Source organism: Xenopus laevis, chromosome 1L (genome assembly GCF_017654675.1).
Source record: "Xenopus laevis strain J_2021 chromosome 1L, Xenopus_laevis_v10.1, whole genome shotgun sequence".
NCBI classification, from domain to species: domain Eukaryota; kingdom Metazoa; phylum Chordata; class Amphibia; order Anura; family Pipidae; genus Xenopus; species Xenopus laevis.
The window spans coordinates 181948676-181973048 of NC_054371.1; the positions used below are offsets into that span (position 1 = coordinate 181948676).

Consider the following 24373-nt stretch of genomic DNA (forward strand, 5'->3'; position numbering starts at 1 on the left):
AGTTTGTGTTTTTTCATACCTCACCTACAAATAAACTGTTTATTGGCAGTAAATGTCCTGTTTTATAAGAAAAATCTTATATTAAATAGCCTAAATGCATTCATCACATCCACTTGGCACAATGTCTCAAAATCAAGCAGCAGCCTGCACAGTATAGTACAGCAACATCCAACACAAATAGAAACAGATTAAATGTAATTGCACCACCCACTGGATAGTACAGGGCAGAAATAAAAAATGACCAGTTTCACTAAACTGAAAAAGCTTGGTCTCCAAAAAAAAAAAAAAATGTGCTTTGTGGGGGGCAAAATACAAATAGTTTGTGCTAAGTGTTTCATCCAAGTTACCTGACTGGTGTATTGGCTGGCCATTATTTTGATTTCTGACTTTTACTATTCAGTGGGCAGTGCAATATATTACTTTTTGTTTTGGATAAGAGATCTTAAAGGGATACTGTTATGGGAAAAATGTTTGTTTCAAAATGCATCGGTTAATAGTGCTGCTCCAGCAGAATTCTGCATTTAATCCGTTTCTCAAAATAGCAAACAGATTTTTTTATATTTAATTTTGAAATCTGACCTGGGGCTAGACATATTGTCAGTTTCCCAGTTGCCCCCAGTCATGTGCTCTGATAAACTTCAGTCACTCTTTACTGCTGTACTGCAAGTTGGAGTGATATCACCCCCCCCCCAGCAGCAGAACAATGGGAAGGTAACCAGATAGCAGCTCCCTAACACAAGATAACTGCAGCATGGTAGATCTAAGAACAGCACTCAATAGTAAAATCCAGGTCCCACTGTGACATGTTCAGTTTCATTGAGTAGGAGAAATAGCCTGCCAGACAGCAGTCCCATCCTAAAGTTGTTAGCACTTTCTGAAAGCACATGACCAGGCAAAACGACCTGAGATGGCTGCCTACACACCGGATGCAGAGTGTACAAGTGTTGCTGCTGCAGAGCTAGATTTGCTCATTAAAAAACAGATTTAGGTTATGTCTACTCCCATACCTAATCAATGGCACTAACCTATCATACATGTATTGTTTATTTATTAATGCATGTTTCTATTTATTATGAAACTATTTGCTTTATATTCTGATCAGATGTCAATGAGTGTGAAGTGTTCCCGGGTGTGTGTCCCAATGGCCTGTGCCTTAACACGAAGGGATCTTTTCTCTGTGAGTGCCCAGATGGCTTGACATTGGATGGAACTGGGAGACTGTGTCAGGGTAAGTTTTTCTCTTCTGAACCCAATAGCGTGTAGGAACATTATTAAGATAAATGGTGGCCATGAGAAGTAATGTATATTAATCAATTTGAAAGTAGAGGCCAGTAAACATTAGTCTTGAGCATGTCAGAGTCCTCTAGTGACCAAACAGAGGTACAACCATATACTTAAATAATTCTCCAAGGCATGCTTACAAATTAAAAAATGGAGTTTATTACATCAAAGTATTAAAAAACATTAGAAAAAATCCCCTTATAGCACCTAACGCGTTTCATGCTTACCTAGCACTTAGTCATAGGCATGAGAAGTAATAGCCATAGGAGCAAAGCAAGGACTTGCAACAGCCTTTGTAAGTTGTCTTCTCCTAATAATTTCAAAAGCACAGAAGTCAGTTTTGTTTGAAATACAGAATTATACTGAATAAATGACAAGGCTAAAGCAGTGCCATGTTAATTTTACACTATGGAACAGCATTTGCAAGAAAGTGCACTGAAATAAATCATAAGCACTCGCCTATTGCTGTAAATAGTTACTAAATTAGCCAGTCACATAGACAAGAGGAGATTTATACTCCCCCAAACATGGTTGATGATGAGACATTTTTAAAGGAGAAGGAAAGGTTAAAACTAAGTACGCCTTATCAGAAAGGTCCACCTAAATATATCAGTAAACCCTCTGAGTCCCCTGTCATAAGAAACACCACATTTCTTTCCTTCTATTGTGTACACATGGGCTTCTGTATCAGACTTCTTGCCTTCAGCTTAAACCTCCTTGCCCCGGGCGTGAGCATGCTCAGTTTGCTCCTCTTCCCCCTCCCCCTCTCTGCTGTAATCTGAGCCCAAAGCTATAATTGAGCAGTGAGAGACTCAGGCAGGAAGTGACGTCACACCAGCTAATACTGCAGCTGCTATCCTAAACAAACATAGAGCTGCTTGGGCTTTTTACTCAGGTATGATAAAACATTCTACAGAATAAATACACTATTGCAGCTAATCTATTGGCAATAAAATGCCTCCATTCCTTCTCCTTTAAGGACACCAGTTGGTGGAAATGCAGGAAAACATGGTGTTAAATGCAGGAAAACTTTAAATCGAGATTTTACTGTATATGTCACTTCAAGATTCTCAAGGCCTTGATAATCTGTAGCTACTCCTTGGCGAATTATAAATTTAGTTATACTTTATAATTGAACTGTGTGCAGATCTCCGAATGGAACACTGCTTTTTAAAATGGGATGAAGATGAATGTGTTCACCCAGTTCCTGGCAAGTTTCGCCTGGATGCCTGCTGTTGTGCTGTTGGAGCTGCCTGGGGTACGGAATGTGAGGAATGTCCGAAACCTGGGTCTCAAGAATTTGAACTTTTGTGTCCAAGAGGACCAGGCTTTACTAATAGAGGAGATGTTCTATCAGGGAGACCTTTCTACAAAGGTAACATATTTATATTTATTTGTATATATTACCTGTTACCCACGTCTCTGCTCACGGCGTTCCCCATTCATCCATTTTTTCCGCCAGTGAGATGTTTTAGTGTATTCCGATGCATTAATGACTAGTGACATGTTGCTTGCAAAATGGATGTATGCTACTGAGGAAAACTCACTAGGGAATCATTAAAACTGTGTGAGCTCTTAAAATGGGGTTGTTTTTACATTTTAGCATCTGGTCTTCCATATGGTGCTCACAATACCTCAATGTGTGTTACTACAACACAGGTGCCTGGTGAGGCACAGGGGAACCCAAGGCTTTACACCAATCATATATTTATTAATGTACTGTCAGTTGCAATATTTTTTGGTGCCCTCCGAAAACCCAGTATAAGGGATTATTAAATATTAGCTGTGATCAAGTACAATGTCCTGTTTTATTAACACAGACAAAAAGGATATGATTTGAATGATTTTCCCATACCTGTATGTATACTGTATATATATATATATATATATATATATATATATATATATATATATAAATATTCACAAAGTACCTGCACTCCTTCCTTGTTGGCGAGAGAGGGTGCTTGGTCAATCAGAGTATACAATGTTCAAAGTGGACCAGCACACCAAATCTTCAATCAAAAAATGTTTATTTTAACATCACTCAAGTGTCCAACGTTTCGGCCCACATTAGGGCCTTTATCCTTGATAAAGGCCCTAATGTGGGCCGAAACGTTGGACACTTGAGGAAGAATCTTAACGTTTGCAATTTCCACTTATGATGGAACTGGTAGCTTTAAGCACATTGTTCTTTGGTGGTTTATACAGATGGTAGGAAATGATGGGAAAGCTACTCTACATGATTAAATAGAGCTGTTTGTGTGTTGGTGGCATGGCTGTTACTGACCCCTTTTCTTTTATGAATGGAGCTCTGACTGTGTAATGTAGGGGAAGGGGCCTTGAGTAGGTAAGTAAGGGGCAGGTCGTAGTAGGTTAGGCAAGTTGTGGGGAATGGTATGTGACAAATGTGTAGTTAGCTCGGGAGTCAGGGGTATATCTCCCAGGATGAAAAGAAAAGGGTGCTGGTGCTATTCAGTGGTCCCCTTAGGCATGGAGTTCCTGTAGACAGGTGTTCTTTATGGTTACCTGCTCTTACTTGTCCTCCTGATGCGGCTATAAAAGGTGGCCGGCATGCCAGGTAGCCTATTTTTGTTGATTGGCAAGACCAGAGAAATAAGTCAGACTATCCAAAATGTTTGCAAAATGTTAATTGCATGTTCTGTTGATTTAATTTTTTGATTGAATCGCCTTTGTTTAATTGGAATATGTGCTTCAAATAAAATACTGACACACTTTTGTGCTCCTTAGTGAGTTGGTCCTAGAATTTGGTACAGGATAGTACAAGAAATGACATACATGTGATTTAAAAAAAAAAAAAGTATCTGTATCCCTATACAAGTACCATGGTTTCCTTGTCTGTAGCATGCCTGAGATTAAAGGCTTTAATAAATAAGCTGTATAACCATAATTTGGTTACTCTCTCTTTAAATAGCAATTAACCCTTGACAGGCACACATTTCAGGGGATTTCCACTAGGAAAAATAAAACACATACAGTTTGCAATAAAACAAATATAAACTGTATATAAACTGTATTTAGTAATTGTAAATCACACAATATAGCTTTTTACTCTGGGGAACCTGGGTGGACTATCAACCCCTGGCACATTTTCTCAATGCCACAGTCCCACACCGGGTGGATAAATGCAAAATCACTCCGGTCCCCAAGAGCTCTTATGTCCCCAGGTAGCGCTACCTGCCCCAAGGTACCTTTCCCTTTGAAACTAGTAGCTGCTCCCATGCGGCAGGTACACAAGCAAGACCTGTCCTCACCCTGGGGTACACACAGTATCCAAAAGATCCACAGGCAGGAGATAGAAACTGGTTCTTCCTAATGCTCAAATACTTTATCCAGCAGAGTAAAACGCAGCATTTCCTTCTCCTTCTTCCTTGAAACTCCTTTTATGCAGCCAAAAGATCCACAGGCAGGAGATAGAAACTGACTCTTCCTAATGCTCAAATACTTTATCCAGCAGAGTAAAACGCAGCATTTCCTTCTCCTTCTTCCTGGAAACTCCTTTTATGCAGCTGTGTCATTCTCCACAGATCTGATTTTCTCTGGCTGCTGCTTTCTAAACCCTGTACATTTGGCTCCAAAATCAGGCACTCCCCCTTTCCCAAGGATGCACTGGGGCACCCAGCCAATCGGATGGCTCTCCAGCCTGTAACTGGGCTGGATGATGTCACAAGCAGAAAAACAGAGGAAGGATTTGTCTGATCCCCTACAGCTGTATGCTAGTATTATCCAGAATGCTTAAGACCTGATGTGGCACAATCCCTAAGAAATGAATCCATAAAAACAGGATTGTTTTGCAATCAGTGTGCATTTGTACTTGATTTGTTAGCATCAAACTGTCATATTTTTACTATTACTAAGGGAAAGAAAGTTAATCAGAAACCAAGATTTGTTTGTTTAAATGGGACTCTACAGGAAACTGCGGCACCATAGCTTTCTGGATAATAGATCAACAAAACCTTTGGGACCAAATTAATAATTACCTTATGTTTTATCAATTTAGACATTAACGAATGCAAGGCGTTTCCCGGAATCTGTACTAATGGGAAATGTAGAAACACAATTGGAAGTTTTAAATGTAAATGCAACAATGGCTTTGCTTTGGACATGGAGGAAAGAAATTGCACAGGTAAGCACAAAAGTATAAAATGTGATGTGTGTGCAATTTTTGGTGTGCAAGTCATTCAAACTGATTTGCCTTAATTAAAGGCCCTTGATGCCATAAAGTTTTTTTTAGCAGTTAAAGTTTTTATCTTACAAATAAACTTTTTTTAACCAACAAATGTTATATTATTTATATTATGTATGAGGTTTAACCTCTGTTTATATTTGTAAGAACTAAAATCAAATATGTTTACGCTGCATTCTTGTTATTTAAATGTGTATGTGTGTATAACGGCCCAGTTTTAACTGAAGTGGCTGCTCCTATGGCTACTTATCTATATAAACCCACAATTTTTACAACAGTAACTGTATTATTTTCTTTTGTTACTGATCCTTTTAAATCATATCATAAGTAATGTACTAGTCAGTTTGAATTGACTTGGACTTTATTAACCATAGTATAGTAAAATTGATCATGCTTTACACCATTACCCTGAATTGCCTGGTTTTACAACAGATATTGATGAATGTCGCATCTCCCCTGACCTGTGTGGAAGTGGCACTTGCATTAATACTCCAGGAAGCTTTGAATGTGATTGCTTCGAAGGCTTTGAGAGTGGTTTCATGATGATGAAGAACTGCATGGGTAAGTAGCCAAGGTTCTGTAGCTGTGTCCTTTATATCTTATACTACCATAAAGGAGCTGTGTAAATCATTTCAATGAATCGTGGAAGAACAAAAGTTTCATCTTTAATTTGGAAAGATGCTGTGCCCATGTAATCTGTTTAGGGTAGGATTAACAGCCAGAAATTTGCTCCAAGCGTTAGTCATGTTGTAGTTACCATGGGCTGATGAATTCAGAACTTCGAGAGGGATTATAACTTTCTGTTTGGTAGATATAGCACTTGTAGTATATATTTGGGTTACATCAGGGATGATATGTCTTTTCTATCCAGCTCTGCAATGCTACCTACACTGGTGATGTTAGAAACGAGTTCATTTAAACAGAAGGTTTATACGTTTTACATCACTGTGTTGCCTTTATCACTTACTATGCAAAATGTAATTTTATCAATATTGTGTTTCATTACAGACATAGATGAATGTGAGAGGAACCCTCTGCTTTGTCGAGGTGGAGAATGTATAAACACCGAGGGCAGTTTTCTGTGCAATTGCCCTAATGGGCATGAACTTACACCCTCAGGGGATGCCTGCGTAGGTAGGTTAATAAAATAACTGAATTGTCTTGCAAGTACTCACAATAAATCAGTTGTTTGCCATGAATGGAAGCAGGCAGTGATAGCATGTGTGCCTATTCTCACAGGACAAAGAGAACCTGCGATGTAGAATATGTGGCATTGGCACTTTTGTAATAAAGGAGGAACTATTGCGAAAATGAAAATTTAATATAAGCTTCATCTTGCTGAAATAATAAACTTTCTACATATAATCAATTAAATATTTTGTACCATTTATAAATAAAAATCAAGTTACTCTTCATTCTCCCCCTCTGAGAGCAACCTGTCTCTCTTCATTCTGTCTTCATGCAGTAGGTGGAGTCAGTTTTTGATTGACAGGTCTAATCCATCCTTTGGGGAGGTTACACCCTGATGGCTCTGATGGAAATCCTGTTTCTCTGTGTTCAGGGTATTTGATAGAATCTGTTATTTAGTTACCTTTTGTTTGTGCTGGAGTTGGTTATTTGAATTATTCTGCTAAGAAAGGGAGCCCCCCTAAAAGACGTATTAGACCAACCTGTCAATCAAAATCTGAACCAGACTTCAGCATGAAGAGTGACAGGTTGTGGAGTGTGAAATACTGAAGCGTAACTTGATTATTTCTTAAACGGTACAGAATTTTTGATTGTTTTTAGAAAGTGTCTTATTTCAGCGAGATAGAGTTTATATTAAATTTTCATTTTCACGATAGTTCCCCTTTAAGTGCCTGTGCTGTAGATTTTATGATCAACGTAAAGGGTTGATAGTATACTCTGAAAATCCAAAGTGTTTTATTGTTCTCCTGGATAATATTACCAATAGCATATTTGCACCATCTTAAGACCAGAGATACACATTTACTTATTAAGTATACACATTTCTGTTACATTGATTTTATTTTCATCTTTATTTAGCATACTATTGTAAATTACCCTTCAAGGCTCATTCTGTGCATGACAGCAGAAATTTTATTTGTGGTTGCTACTAGGATATCCATTAATAAAGTGACAAACAGTGTCAACGAGAGATAATCTATCCTTTTATCTATCCTTTTATTATAAACTCTCTACAGGCAGCTGTGCTGGGAAATGTTATCCTGTTATGTTAAATATACAGTAATATACAGTAAACCTTATGTCATACATCATAGATCAGTAGCTGCTACAAGCACGTGCTGGATTTGGACTGTCTGATGGAGGTAGTGGCTTATTGAACAAAAGCCTGTCATTTTTTTTCCATTCTTTTCTGCGCAAGAAGTCAGCTTGAAACTCTTAATGCTACTTGGAATTTCTAATATTGCCCATCTTCAGGAAAGTTTTAATCAGGAAAAAAATTGTACAGGTATTAGGAAATTGTAGAAAAAGCAGAAAAGTAGTAGCAAAAGCAAGACATTTTTCAGATTGTGGATGTTAGTATACATTCCCCTTATCATTCTGATCTATTACTATTTTGATGCTCTCATTCTTTCATTTGTGTGTCATTTGTTGCCAGTGCTAAAAATGAAACAAGCATAGACTGTAAATGTGTTCAATGTTTTTGCAGATATCAATGAATGTGCCCTTAGTGACAATCTTTGCAGAAATGGCAAATGTGTAAATATAGTTGGAACATATCAATGTTCTTGCAACCCAGGATACCAGGCTACGCTGGACAGACTTGGTTGCACTGGTAAGTCTACCATATGATGCTGTGACACAAAGTAACCAAAATAGTTATTTATTACATTGTAAATCTGCTCTAAAGTGCAATGTAATTGCTGTTTATTTGTTGTAGAAATCTGTAATGCTTTCAAATATGGTTTTAAAAAGCAACTACAAGTTGGCTTTTTATACCTATAATCACTTTTACCTTTATCTTTAATTTAGTCTGCAAGTTAAACTACACTCATATTTTAACAGCAAGGTAACCACCATGTTTTTAAACCATACTGCACTGTGGCCTAACTAGAGTACGCCGGGCCCCCCTTCAAAAAAATGTGCACTCTGATTCCCATCGTCCAGCCCACTTCCCACCCCACCCACTCCCCACCTGGACTCCACCCACTCCCCAGATCAGTCGACGCTCCGCCCCATTCTGACGCACTCTGCTTTCCTTCAAAGTGGGGTTTAAGTTACTTCTGAAACGTTGTGTTCCAGACGCCATTTGCATCCAGTGGTGAGTTTATTGACGCAACCCAGCTTTCAAAGTGACAATAGGAGAATTATGTAGGGGATTGGTATTATTTAGCAGGCAGTCCCCTAGTGTTTTAAATGCCTAACTGGGTCCTAAAATACAGTTAGGAGGGGGACCTTTATCCTTACCCTGCTTAAAGCTATGCCCCTTGGTGTTCTACAAGTGTCCAGTAGATGGCACTGTGCTAAAGTATAAAGTCATGGGCAGCCATGTGCTCAGGGTCCATTTTGTGCAAGCCCTGGCCTGAACAGTCAGGCATGGCTCCAGTGGAACCTAGACAGGTCAGGTCCAGTAAAGATGGGCTACTCACCTTAAGAGGTCACTCTAGGAGTGACAGATAGTTAGGCTATTTAGCCTAGCTTGAGTGGAATTATGATCCCGGGTACTAATTGGCCAGAAGTAGGGACTAAGTGTACAGACCTAGGGATGTAGAGATTCCCATAAGGTTCCACTTAGGGAAAAGGCTGAAAGCTGGGGTACCTCCTCGCTGCTGTACATGTTCTCTTCCCTGCGGGGACTGATGCTGACCCAAGGTGTGCTGTGATTATATGCCTATCCTCTGTTGCTGTATGATCCTGTCTGCTCTGTATGTACACTCCATTGTGGATGCTCCTGTTCAATAAATATATTCTCTGGTTAAGTTACCAGAACCAATGGCACCCAATTATTGTACCCTGCACCAAGTTACAGTTATACTACACCCTGCCTCCACACCGCTTACCCTTAAATAATTAAGGTCTCATCAGGAGCACAGTATAGGGGTGGAGCTTATAGTCAGAGAACGGTGCACTCAATTTACTATAGCGCTACACTAACAAAAAAAACAAGTTTTTTTCACAAGTTTTTTCACAAGTTTTCTTTTTTTCCCCTAGATATTGACGAGTGCACAATTATGAATGGGGGATGTGATACACATTGTACAAACTCAGAGGGCAGCTATGAATGTAGCTGCCTTGAAGGATATGCCTTGATGCCAGATAAGAGGACCTGCACAGGTAAGAAATATCTTCAGTGTTTCAGTAATGGAGTTCACAGTCTACAATCCTATTGTGCACTCACTATGCATTGAGAACAGTACTTCGCTCTCCGTAACAATCTCTCCATGTTTTCACATCCTTACAGATTATAGTCCTTGTAATATAAGATACATACTTTTAGTAAGAATGTAGTAAATATATATTAAATATTTTTTCATTTGTCTTTTTAACATGAAATTATTTGCACCTGCATTAGAACTAATCATTATACACTGATTAGTAGGTGCTCATTTACTAACAAAACACTTTTAAGTACACTAAGGTGGTTAGTAAGTAAGTAAGTAAGTAATTTTTTTGATCAGTTTTCTACAATTTAGAAACTACAGAAAAGTTCTTGTTATAGGTAACTGTTCTGGTGAATTTAAATAAATAAGTAGCATGATGGCTTCTACCATGTGCAACGTATGGTATCCCAAAACCCAGAACAAACACTATGGTCCCAGTCTCAGCTCACGCTTCTGTCTATAAACTTCGCCTTTTGCTTTGGGGGAGCCCTCGGCTACTTGGATGCCGCCAGGTCTTAATGTAAAAGGACCAAGGGGAGAGTTCTGGGCAGACAAGGGAACCGTAATATGTACAGGAAGAACAGGGAGCGTAGTTGATAGTCAGGCTGAGGTTGAAACCAAATCAGTCAGTGCAGTAAAGAATCAGGAGTGAGAGACGTAGTCGAGGTCACAGGCTGGAGTCAATAATGCAGTACAAAGTCGGGATCTGAGAGAATAGTCAAGAATAGGCAAAGGTTTGTACAAGCAGCGAACAAGCAGTAGTCAGGGACAGGCAAGGGTCAAAGAACTGATACTGGGGAAGTGAAACTGGGTAATGGGGCCTTTAAATATTCACTTTTTCATGCCATACGCAATGACGTCATTAAGGCGCATCGCCAGACTGCGTAAAACATTGAATACATCAGACGCCCACACAAGAAGATCGCAGGCGTCTCCGTGAATGGAGTGGTGGGCGTCTCTGCACCGCTGGACCACCAGTTATCCTAACGCCATGCCCATATCTGCAGTTTATTTAAGCACCATGAACATGGGTTAGTAATCTTTAAGTTTAATAAGTGCTACATATGGCAGTTTATCACATTACCCTCAGTGGGAACAGCTCTTATTTGAGGATGCACATTCATTCAACTGAAACAGGCAAAACCACTCTGTTATGGGCTGATGTATAGTTCTTATTTCAAACAATTCTATATTTTTGTCTTTGTTTCATGATATTTCATAGACATTGATGAATGTGAGGACAACCCAGATATCTGCGATGGGGGCCAGTGTAGCAACATTCCTGGAGAATACCGCTGCCTCTGCTTTGATGGATTTATGGCTTCCATGGATATGAAAACATGTATCGGTAAGAAACTCATATCCTTTCAGCTATGCATTTACCCTGTAAAATAAATACAAATCTTGTTTTTGATTCACTGATCTTTTTCTTTCTGCTCAATTTCTTTCTTTCATTTCTATCATCCTTTTTCTTCTACATCTACATCTTACATCTCCTTTTTCCATCTGCCAGATCCAGTTCACCCCCAGATCTGCTATTTTCTTGATGTTTGCCCATTTATATTGTGCTATTTTCTCTTCCACTTCTCCTCTATCTGTGAACCATTCTTCTTCTACTCAAGATTCCTCCTTTTTTTATTTGTACTTTTCATACTTCAAACCCCTGCCCCATTAAGCTAAGATTTATGCCCGAGAATCACTTTGGCAAAAATAATCCTATGTGCCAGGATATTATTGTCTCCACCATGGTGGTTCCCTAATAGTTTCACAATAAGCATTAACTTGCTGCAGTCTATCGGAAATGGAGAGGCACTTGACTTTTTTTCAAGTAGACAAGTATACAATTCATTAGTTGTTTTAAGCCTTTTTCAAATGCTATGGGCTTGTGCATTCCTATTTTAGAGCCAATTTATCAAATTATTAATTCAAGTTTTTTCTAGCATATTCATAAATACTCAAATTGTTAATAGAGTTATGATGCAGAAAAAAAATAACTTGATTGCAACAAAGTTACATTCACTTTTTACAAGTTTCACTGGCTGAAACAAATCAAAAAATAAAATATCTTGAAAGATGAAAATACACTTTCAACTCACTTCTATAGAAGATCACTAGGTTTTATTTGCCACATTTTTTTTCATTCAATTCTCACAATGAATAAATCTGGAAATTCAGAGGTCAGAAAATGCGAATTTGAAAAAAAAAACTTGGATTGGAGTTTTCTGTTGTGATGTGTATATATAAAGCACCTACATATTCAGCAGAGCTGTAATATAATTGGGTGTATATACTGGTCATACATGGTAAAGAGGGCTACTGTAAAAGTATCTTAAATACTTACTGTATTTAAATTATGAAGATCGCTATTAGTGTTGTAACAACCAGTAGTAGGACAGAGCTAACCAGTGATGGTGTAGTAATTATCAGAATGACAAGGCTGATTATAATTATTCATTTATACCACGGTTTCTCCAAAGGAGCACATTCTGTGAACATTGCTAGTGAAAGATGGTAGAGTCATTATTGGAATAACTATAGATCCGTGTGATCCAAATGTGTCATAGTAATGAACATGGTATTGTAATCATTGGAATAGTTAAAGTCATCTGCTGCCAGAGATACTATAGTAATCATAACAATGGCAAAAAGGCATGGTGACTGGATTGTGTATAGTAGTTACTGAAATAACATTATATAAGGCTGTATTTGTAGCTGTGCTAGTGGCAAAACCATTCAATAATGTTATTTTAGTAGCATTTAGGCATGATGCTCCCAATTGCAGAAAGACCTTTTATCCAGGTCCCGAGCATTCCAGTTATAGCATATTTCCACTATTATTTTAATTATACATAACATGCATTGTGCAATAGGTCACAGTTTGTCAAAATATTTTACAGGACCAAAGTAAATGCGAGGGTGATTTCATTCATTCAACAGAAATCGAATGTATTTAGCAGTCGTCTACCTTGTGAATGAAATCTTTTGAAATGGTTTATAGCAATCATGGCAGCTGTCATAGAGATGGCTTAAGCATCCTGGGAAACCAGGGGGATAGTTTACAAATACTGCATCACTGCTTAATTGAACTTTAGCAGCTACTCAATGGCCAATAGGAACTTGAAACAGATTTATCAAAACTAAAGGCTGGGGATTAGCATCGATAATTTAGCACCTTCAGTATTGTAAATAACCACCAGGAAATTAACTGACTTGTCCAGGGCCACAAGGAGTTGCCAAAGAGCTTTAAATCCAGGTCTCTTGCTTGAAATCCAATGTCACATTTGCTTTTAAGGAAATATGTCATAATCAGATGATTTCAGATTGTTTTTCCTGGTAAAAATGTCACTCTGCATTTATTTCACATTTATGAAAGTTTTTCCTGACATTGCGAAACTTTTCATGACTATTCTCCAGAATTGAAGCAGTTTTAATGGTCTGACTCATTATTTCGTTTTTCCCACTTACCCTTTGTTTTATTGTTTCAGCAGTCAAAACACATTTTATTCACTGCTCTAAGTTCAGTCAGTCCTTCGAGGTGAAAAGTCATGAACGTTTTTCACATAATACGAGTCTATGGAAACATTTTTTTAAAACAACCTTTTTTCTCAGGAAATAATTATTATCTCAAGCAGCAAAATGGTAACATTCCATGTCCTCGTGTTTTGGAACTAGGTGTTCTAAAGCCTCGTGGCAAATCTTGCCAACTGGATAACCCCCCCCCCGATAACCCCCCCCCCACACACACACACGCATATACACACATTAGTTTTACCTATGTGCATTTCCCTGTAAAAGAAAGTAATAATCTTTTTTCCCCATTCCCCTGAGCTTTTCATTAGGATTACAATCTCTGCTATCAGCTTTTTTCTTCTATCCCACTTCCCCTTTTTCCATCACCCAGTTCTATTTCTCCCCTGTCCCATTCTTTTTAAAGTTTGCTCATTTACCTTGTGCTATTCTGTACGCCATCATCACACTCATCCCCTTCTTGTTTTACTACAGCTTTTTTCTCCATACTTCAACCCCCACTGCCCACAAAACCAAGTTCCCTTCAACCCTCATAAATCTGCTTCTTCTTGTAGGCCACTTTGCTATACTTTAAGTGCACTGGTCTTTAAAGTGGACCCGTCACCCAGACACAAAAATCTGTATAATAAAAGTCATTAAACATGAAATAAAATTTCTATTTTTTATTAAAGCATTCATAGCTGTTGTAAACGCATTTAAAAATCTCAGCTGTCAATCAAATATTGTCTGCCCCGCCTCTATGCCTAGGCATAGAGGCGGGGCAGACAATTACTTTCACTTTCCATTCAGCACTTCCTACATGTCACTGCTCTCCCCACATTCCCCCGTTCTCTTCACCATTTAATTGTGTAGCCAGGGCATGGGGATGGACATCAGGTCCCCCATTCTGTTGCACAAACAAGATTCTGAGATGATACAAGGCTTGTCTTAATAACAGTGTCCACAAAATGGCTCCTGCCTGCTTGCTATAATTATGAATTCCCAGACTGAAGGAAACAAGATTCAAATAATTTATACAGTGTAATTAAAGTTCATTTTGCTTGACTAATGTGATAAAATAAGATTTTGAATAATTTTAAAACTTCATTTTTAACTGTGTCCCCCCAGTGATGAAATGCCTCAAGCAAAAGCCTTGTCTGCTTACCTACCCCTTGCCCTACTTATTGCCCTACCCCTCATTCTTGCCCTTCCTATTGTCTCCTGTTATTACAGCTGAATTTAATCATATTTTACAGACATTTACAATGTGCCAAGTGTCAAACTGACTTTTTCTTTTTTTTCCCATAGATGTAAATGAATGTGATATAAACTCCAACATTTGTTTGTTTGGGGATTGTGAGAATACCAAAGGATCCTTTGTATGTCACTGTCAGGTTGGGTATGCAGTCAAAAAGGGAACAACAGGATGCACAGGTACATTATAAACTAACCCCTTCTTCTTAACTAACACATTGGGTCTGTTAGTTCATTTAACATTGTGGTTTTGCATTTATTACTCTGCTATTTCAATGAAAGGTACAAAGTTTGCCCATGCGCAGTAGCCCATAGCAACCAATAGAATATTTGCTTTGACCAACTGACCGGTAAATGCTTCTTGCTTATTAGTTGCTGTAGTGACTATAAGGGGGTTATTTATCAAGGTCGAAATTATCTCAATATTGGCTGCTACAAACTCTGATCTAAGCCGCTCGGGTTTTTAAGCTTTTTTATTATTACATTTGCCTGAAAGTTTGTGTATTTAACGCAAAGCGTTTTTTTCGGAGGTTTCCCCCAATTTTCACGTTTTTTTCCGGAGTTTTCACCTGAAACCTCCAATGTTTGCCCAAAAACTTTGGGGTTTGGCACGATACCCAGCACAAATCAATAAAATAATTGGGACTTCTCCCATTAACTTATACCTCGACAGGTCTGAGATGCCGGAGTTTTCCAGCCTCTGGGTTTAATAAACTCTTAAAAATTTGTGAATTTTTAAAAGCCCGATTTTATAAAAAAAAAAAAATGATTTTTGCATTTGGGGCTTAGCAAATAACCCCCTAAATGTGGCAAATATTACATATACCCCTTACTGGCTAGTGCAATAACAGTGCAACTTTGCACCAGTTCTAGTAACGCACAGTAACAGGTAAAAGCACTTAATTGTTTGAGAGCAATCATCTGACTGGTTAGTAAAAGTTACTAAAGCAGTTTTAATAAGCCTTTTTATTTCTTAGTGAAAATGGTTCATGTATTTCTGTATCCTTTCTCATTGCTTCATGTTAACTTTGTACTGTATGTATTGCATTCCTTGGCTGTTGTATATTGGATAATTTTCCGTGATGTCAGTGGCATGCATGTGAATACCTTTCCCGGATTCTTTTTTTGCATGGCCCTGTGGAAAAAAGTTCCTAACTTTTAGGCTAATTTAACAGAGAAGGAATTTGGTGATATTAAGGTACAGATACAGAAACACCAAGGAAAGAATGGTTTCTTGCCTTTTAAAGCAATAAAAAAAGTGCATTTTGAAAAAAATTCTTAAATCACAAACTGAACTTCAAGGCTGTAAAACAGCTATAGATATTTAGTATAAAGTACTAAAGTCGTCCAAAAACCATTTAAATGTACATATAATTACAATTGTATTCTATTCAATGGTATTGGCTTTTTCTGCCAAAAGTGGCTGCTAAAAATATGCCTGTCTACGTTATTAATTTCTGAAAAATGATACCCATTATTCTTAATGAAATGAACAGGAACCAAAGCTTGCCAAAAGCTAATAATGTTATAATTGCAACAACCAACGCAGCCGTGCTAAATAATGTGATATGTTCATTGGGCCATCTTTATTGTATTTCTATTAGAAGAACATGTTGACTATTTTCTCTGAGTCTGGAAATTATTATAGTCCCCGCCTGAGAAACATTATCAAGGTTGTACAATAAGTAGTAGTATAGTAATTAAACTGCATCAGAATCCATTGAAAAAGTGAGTTTGGAAAGTAGATCAAAGGTGGACAGAAAAAAAATCCCCTCTGGTTTTCTTACTTATGAATGTCTCTCAGAATCACTTTTTTATTGTCTGCAGTTCTTTTCAAAGAGCACATATGGAAGGCTCTGCCTAAAAAGCTGGGCTTCCTTTCTGTTACGAAAGAGGAACAAAGATTCCAGAGTCCTACTTATTATTCACAGCCTTTATTACTATTAAAGTTAAAGTTTACATCATTCTCTTTTTAGAAAATATGGCATTTCTTATTTAATCTTCAAACCTTGCAGCACATGTATTTGGAAAATAATCAATTATATAGAACCAAGAACTTCCATATCTGCTTTTCAACTTAATTATTATCTTTCTAGATGAGTATATGTTTGCATGAATTATATAATGAGTATATGAATATAGCATTGTACAATTGGGGGTTTCTTCTGTTAACATACAGTACACTTTTAGTGCAGCATGAAAATGTTCCTCATTGTACAGACCAAGGTCTCCCACCCAAGGAACCAATGTTTTAATTCACTTCCAATCCGGATTCCTTTGCAGATGTGGATGAATGTGAAATTGATGCCCATAACTGTCATCTACATGCTACATGTCTAAATGTACCAGGAAGCTTTAAGTGTACTTGCAAAGAGGGGTGGATTGGAAATGGCATAATATGTAACGGTAGGTGTTTTATGTTATAATGATTTTCATGTGCCAAATGAGAATGTTAAATTGTAGTATTCTAACTGGGGGTAGTCAACACAAGAAAAATCTTACTAATAAAAGATTTCCCTATAAATGGAACTAAAATGAATCTAGACTCATTGTATTTACAATTATGGGAAGCAATCATCTGTTTCTCTGAGATATGTATATGAATGGATGCATGTTGTTTAAATTCAGTTTTGGGCAATATTGTACTGTATTAAAAAAAACAATGTTAGTCTGTCTTACGTACAGATAAAACTATGGCAACGTAAGAATTGTTTTATGAAAATAAAAAAATAAATCAATATCACAAGATATTTTTTCCTGGCAAACATATCTTTTGCATATTAATGTTAATAGTAATAAATGTATGTAATCAAGTTCATTATTATATATATATATATATATATATATATACACACAAGCCATCAGCAATGCATGAAACAAAAGGGAATCTAAAATCTTACCATTAAAATTGTTGTAATGTTTTTTTATCCATTTTTCCATGAAGATCTGGATGAATGCTTAATTGGAACCCATCGGTGTAGTGTATCTGCCCACTGCCTAAATACACCTGGTTCATATCATTGCTCTTGTGCAGAAGGCTACACTGGAGATGGATTTACTTGCTCAGGTAAAATGTTATAAGAGAAAAAAAAATCTTACAACCTAACCTTTACTGTACAGTGTATGTATGTTGCAGTACCCTGCTGACATGAAACAAACTTCAAACTCTCTTCAGTGATGTGGAGAGAAGCTTAGGGTCTAATTTACACTTGCTATTGTTTTATGAGCAATACAATTCCTAATGTCAAACCATTGCCCACATTACTAGCAATTCCTGGCAACAGGAAATAGTCAAGTAGCTCTGCTTTGATTAATGTGCCAGTTTGTTAAGCATTAGTGCACTGTTAGGGCAGAATTTCCACCTAATAACATCTGAATATATACCGTGATTATGATGATGGCTCAGTATGGAAGTAAAAGTAAAACTTGTTTAGCATAATTAGCATAGAACAACTAAAACACACATCTACTCTATGGAAAGCAGGTGAACACTTTATACACACAAAAGAAATTTGCAGTTTTACACACAAAACATTTATACTTGTTACAGATAATTGCAAAATAGAAATGTAAAATTCACACCATACCAAACAACAAAAAAGTGTCCTAGTGCACATGGTCCCCATTCTCCGCCCTCCTAACGCGTTTCACAGCATCGATCACTTCATTAGAGTAGGTGAACACATTACTTCAATTACCAGAGCTTATTTCCTGTAGGAGTCTTTTACTGAGGCTAAAGCCTGGTAAAAAAGTTCAGCAGCTCTGTTTAGAAACATATTTCAGTAACTGAGGTTCAAATCACCAATACCTTTTATATAATAACATAAAACTCTTATTTCTGTATGCATTATCAGTTGCTCCCCAAATTCTGGAACAAAAAACAGGTCTCTATGCCTAAAACAAATACCTTCAGACACACTACTCTGGTGCCTTTGCAATGTCAACCAACAAAGCCACCAAAACAGGCAGCCAAGATGAGGAACTTCTTTCCTCTGGAGTCCCCATGTCACTTAGGCTGGGTGCTAACTCAAAGTTATTGGAAGAGGCTCAGTTATTGGAAATAGATGTCATTGCCGGGACAAAATCCTGAATAGCAATTTGTTAATCAGTTGCATGCATAATGTGGTGGTGGTGGTTACTGTATTTGTTACAGTGTAGAAAAGTAATATTTAGGAGTAGGAGGCTCTTGGCATAGTCCTCCTGTCTGGAGTTTTGTTTTTAGGCTGGGTCTGACCCTGCCTTTTCCTGTTAGGCTTTTCGTCTTGCTGTATATCCAGGCTCCACATTGTGCCTCTGGTCTGATATGGGCCTTCTACCAAAATGCCTCAGCTGATAGCTGACTGCATTAAACAATATTGGGTAGAACCATACAACTGTTATGGAGTTCACCAGTGGTGGCATGAATCACCTGCTTACAATTACTGCAATAGTTATCATAGTAATACGTTTTTTTTCTCATCTGTTTCATGTTAGCGCTTGCAGCTCATACTTTCTCTGGCATACATGTGACCATATGTGCAGTAGTAAAATAACGACAGTTCATGAAATATGTTAGATTTTCTATTACATGACCTGTTGGAACTGCCAAATATAAATTGCTGTTGAAAATAAAATGTTCTGACATTTTACGCATATCTGGCCTAGTAGTGTTCTGCATCTGAAAGATGTGGTAAGCTGCCAACTCACTTGATCTCCACGATGAAAACAGAAAGAAATATACACCTCATAATGAAGCACCCTCCAAAGCAATGAAATGAAATAACTCACTATTTCTGTCTTTTCTTGCACAGATGTTGATGAGTGCTCAGAAAATATTAATCTATGTGAGAATGGACAGTGCCTGAATATCCCAGGCTCATATAGATGTGAATGTGACATGGGATTCACTCCAGTTCCAGACAGCAGGTCTTGCCAAGGTAAGTCCACCAAAGTTTCATTTTGTTTCTCCAAGTTTGGATTGGCTGAGCCCAAGGAAACCACATAAATTTCTTGGAAAAGCTCGACCTGACAGAAAATTGCCGAGCATATGCTCCATATATAAAAGATGTTGCTTCCAAGATGGCTTTGGCCTACATTATTCAAGTGGCGAGACAGCAATCCTTTCAGGGAAAAATAACTTTTTTTAATGATATTCTTCAAATACAAAATATGAAACGCAAAAATACTGTTGGAATAGAAATGACGATATTTTAATAAAGCATTTAGAATCTCTTGCCTACCCAAAGAGCATAGTGAATATAAATCAGCTTTTGATGGTGCCATAGCAAACTATAGACAGTAGGTTACTTAATCTGCTCAATGTTGTTTTCCATAGCTTCAAACTGAAGTCTAGGTTAATCTAGGTCAGGGTTATTCCATCTATGCTCCTCCTTGTACTGTATTAAAAAAACAATGTTTGTCTGTCTTACGTACAGACAAAACTATGGCAACGTAAGAATTTTTTTATGAAAATAAAAAATTAAATCAATATCACAAGATATTTTTTCCTAGCAAACATATCTTGTTCATATTAATGTTAATAGTAATACATGTATGTAATCAAGTTCATTATTATACATACACACACACACACATATATATGTGTGTGTGTTATTGATCACATTCTCATCATCCCGTGATAGTATATTTATGGCTAGGCAATTGTGTATGTCAGCAAATGTGTATATTATGAAAACAAACATTGTCAAAAGATAAAAGCATATATTTATTGGCCACTGTGGGTGGCCGTACTGCTCAGTTTTACATTTTACTAAAAATTAGAAATTTTTACAAGTTAAAGTCATCTGATTTTCCACTTTATGTTTTATATGCATTTAACTACATCAGTATGAATCAGTTAGACCAGTATTTCAAAACCACTGAACTATGTACTTTTGCCAGTCAACATATATGCCAGCAGTGTGGCGCATTCTGATCCCTCATACTCTATTAGACATAAATGGATTGAAACTGAAAAAAATATTCAGTTTACTGTTTCTTAGAACGGTAGCCAAAATTTCCTTGGATCAGAGTTTCAGAGCAACACTGATGGATAAAAGGGAAACCTTATATGACCAATGTAATATATATTTATACCCGTGACATTTTTACAAAATACATCGAGTAATGGCTTGATCAAAGACATATACAGTAGTGTTAGATGTCATTTTTTTTTATTATTAGCAATTGCTGCCAGATATATGCAGGAACAGTCTAACATGCACTCCAGGCTACTTAATAAAAACACTTCCCTGGAAAAAAAAGTTAAATTAATATTGGGGCACTACTTATAACGCCCCAACAAAATCCCTTTCAAAAAAAGTATGTATCTGGAAGAATGTGTCTTGGCATCACAACTCCTTGACATGTGATTTTACAGAATTAAAGTCTAAATATGCCCAACTACATGAACATGAAGGTTTAATGTTCCCCGGGTTCTTTAATCATTTGTCTCGGTTGTTTGGCAAGAAGAATTTGCATCTAGAAATTTCAGTTATGCTATGAAAAAATAGATTACCTTACAATGTGTTTTTTTCTGTAGTGCCCTTAACATGTCAAAATAGCCAGCAAGGAAAGGGTTAAACAGCAATTTATTGTTCCTTGCTATCTCTAATTCTGGAGCAAACTTTGCACTGGAATCTGCAGCTGTTGGCACTTTTCATGGTGGACATACAGGGGCAATATATATTTTTTTGTTCATCTATGCAGACAGAATGGAAATGCCACTCTAGCGAGTTTCTATTCTGTGCAGTATTAAATTCTATGTAGTTCTATGTTCAGTATGAACATGACATTTTATTTGGTGAAGAGTCAAAATATCTATATTTGGCTGGACTGAAATAAAATTTATTGCAACTGGAACCTAAAGCAGTGGGAATTCATCTTCTGAAGTGGTAAATAGAATATCATATCTGGCTGTCTAATGGAAAAGTCTGTGATTGACAGATTGCAGGAGAACACGACCTGCATGAATATATAATGCCAACAGTTTGGTGAAGGTGGGAAAATGTAAGAAACAAGGGAAAGTTGTGCTCACCACTAATTTTTAAAACCATTAGGTGGGGGGGCAATGAGGCTGTGACCACAAAACAGACAAATACAAGAGGTTCTCTGCACTCAAACAATTATCAATATATTTAAGACATTGAGACATTTTGTGCATACAGATACTTACCCTTTAAACAAAACAGGGATTGTTTGTCCACATATTGCAATATATTTAAGCTGGCCAACTACGTCAAAGTCATCCCATATCTGGCCAGTCCTACACGCAATTTACTGATTCATTAAGAATTCAATTGCTTCATTATACATTTTACAAAGGGACCAAGTTTTACTTACAACTTACTTGCTGCTTTCAAAGTAAAACTCCCAAACTTGGCTGCCCTTTTATTAGACACCAGTGGGATCACCTGACTATAACTGGGAAGGGTGGGAGCTACAACATGGAGCTGGTCACTGCTCCTGCATAAACTATAAGAAACAAGGGAAAGTTGTGGGAGAAAATGATCTGGGACTACTTTCCATGACTTGGGTTGGACCCCTAGTTTTATTTAAAGCAAACCTTAAGGCTATAGTGTACAATGTGGCAACAGTTGGGGAGATCTTTTTTTTTTATTAACACAGTACTACTTCATGACACAAAACAAGGTTTTTTAGAATGGTTTTGCTAGACAGGAGTGAGAAAACCTGATTGGCCTGAACAGATTCCAAACTAATCAACTCTGGGGTAAATTAACTGTGTCAACTGTAGCATAAAGTTTTTCAAAAGAGTAGACGCTGTTGTAGACACAAAGGAGGATCAACTTCATATTAATACCCTTAATTGGGTAACAGGCAGGTGTCTGGATACTTTTGGCCGTATATTGTATGTAAAACAGCTACAAGAAACTTCTACTATCACTAATAATACAACAAATGTTTACTGTAAGCTGTGCTTTCTCTATCTTTGATTCTTACTATCTTCACCTTCTTCAAGCTTTAGTCTTGCACAGGTAAATGTAAGACATACATTTACCTGTAAATATATCCCAGTTTTACTTTATTTAATGAAAAAGAAATCTATCTCCAATATACTTTAATTTAAAAATGTGTACCGTTTTTATAATAAACCTGACTCTATGCAGTGAAATTCCCCCTTCGTATTACTTGCTCTGACAACTGCAGATAGGAAACTTCAGACGGTCCCTAACTGCTCTGCAGGGAACAATCATACTTTCAAACGGCAGGGGGAAGCCCCCACCTTACTTTGCAGAACTCAGGCAGCTTTGTTTGTTTCCCTGTAAAGCAGCCGGCGACTGTGTAGAGATTTGTATCTGCAGACCCAGTGCAGTCTGCATATTCTGATTATTAATCAGTCTTGCTGTATCGGATTCTATGGCAGATATTATTTGACTTGTGCTGTTTTGTTCATTTATGATGATCCCTAAGCTTAACCTCCCAACAGAAGCCCAGACCACACTGAGCATGTGCATGGTCTTGCAAAGATTTTTAACAAAGTAACAAGTTGATGACCTCCTGCGGCCAACTTTGGAAACATAAATAAAAACATAAATAATTAGGCTTCTGGTGCAGTAAGGTTATGTTTATGTTTAGTATACAAAATACAGCATTTCTAGCATTATTCTATTTTAGACTTTAGTTCCCCTTTAAGAAACTGAAGGAGGGTAATATTAAAGGTACAGTTGTTCAACAAGAGAAACAGTACAATAGGATTTGCCATTTAATTAGAAACGCAGATCTGTGACAGAGGATTGTGTCATGTTAGAAGATGGGTATTTGTGACTAAAGGTGGCCATACACGGGCCGATAAAAGCTGCCGACAGACCGAGTCGGCAACTTATTGGCCCGTGTATGGGGCCCCCCAACAGGCTTCCCCGATCAATATCTTGCCGAAAGTGGGCCAGATCTCGATCGGATGGGGCAAAAAATCACATTGGATCGCGGCCGCATCTGTTCGTTGATGCGGTTCCGCAATCCGACCTCCCGTTCCCATTCGTTAGGATCTGATCGTTGGGCCCTAGGGCCCACGATGGGATCAGCCCGATATTGCCCTCCTCAAGGTGGGCATATCGGAGAGAGATCGCCAGACGAGCGGATCTCTCCGTGTATGGCCACCTTAAGGTGACTTAAGTTTCATTGTTTTTCATGGGGCAGCTACGCAAAAACAAAAGGAGCAGAAAAAAATCCTTTCTTTTTACATTTTGTCACTAGTGAAAAGAAAATGGGCAGCTGACAAGCCTTCATCTCTTTGGTTAATGTTGAATATAGTATAATGTTCCTTTAATAAAAGAAGTGGAATACCATTTTAACATTTACAGTAAATATTTAAACACTTATTGCTGAACAATAAAGTATCTGTTGGCCCAGTAATACTATGCTGTCATGCTATTGGACCACTCAAAGGGAAACCGCCTTTATTTTTAATTTGTGGCTTTAAACACTTTAAGTTTCTGAAACATAGTAAATCATTTATCTTTGCACTGTTATTAAACTTGGAAATATTGTTTTTAATAATTTCTTTTATCCTACTGGCTTATATTTCAAGCTGCTCTGATTTCTCACTGTAGATATTGATGAATGCGCTTTCCAGAATATATGCGTGTTTGGAACCTGCAGCAACCTTCCAGGAATGTTTCGTTGTATCTGTGATGAGGGTTATGAACTGGACCGGACTGGAGGAAACTGTACAGGTAAAAAAGATAAGAGCACAGCTGCAAACTTTAGAAGTGCCTACTGATTATTTTATAATTAAAGAGTTGTGTTACGTGTGTAGATAGGTAGATGATAGATGTATATGAAT

At 37.5% G+C, this 24373-nt stretch overlaps 1 protein-coding gene across 1 annotated transcript in view; it reads left to right on the top strand.

The window, feature by feature from the left end:
* Positions 1-24373, top strand: part of fbn2.L (fibrillin 2 (congenital contractural arachnodactyly) L homeolog) — a 142749-nt gene that overhangs the window by 73537 nt on the left and 44839 nt on the right. The window contains exons 23-35 of the mRNA XM_018264131.2: positions 1103-1228; positions 2429-2656; positions 5300-5425; positions 5918-6046; positions 6494-6619; positions 8160-8285; positions 9662-9784; positions 11054-11179; positions 14647-14772; positions 16876-16998; positions 17537-17659; positions 19383-19508; positions 24141-24263. Coding sequence (XP_018119620.1) covers positions 1103-1228; positions 2429-2656; positions 5300-5425; positions 5918-6046; positions 6494-6619; positions 8160-8285; positions 9662-9784; positions 11054-11179; positions 14647-14772; positions 16876-16998; positions 17537-17659; positions 19383-19508; positions 24141-24263 — 1731 coding nt within the window. The remainder of the gene's footprint in view (positions 1-1102; positions 1229-2428; positions 2657-5299; positions 5426-5917; positions 6047-6493; positions 6620-8159; positions 8286-9661; positions 9785-11053; positions 11180-14646; positions 14773-16875; positions 16999-17536; positions 17660-19382; positions 19509-24140; positions 24264-24373) is intronic.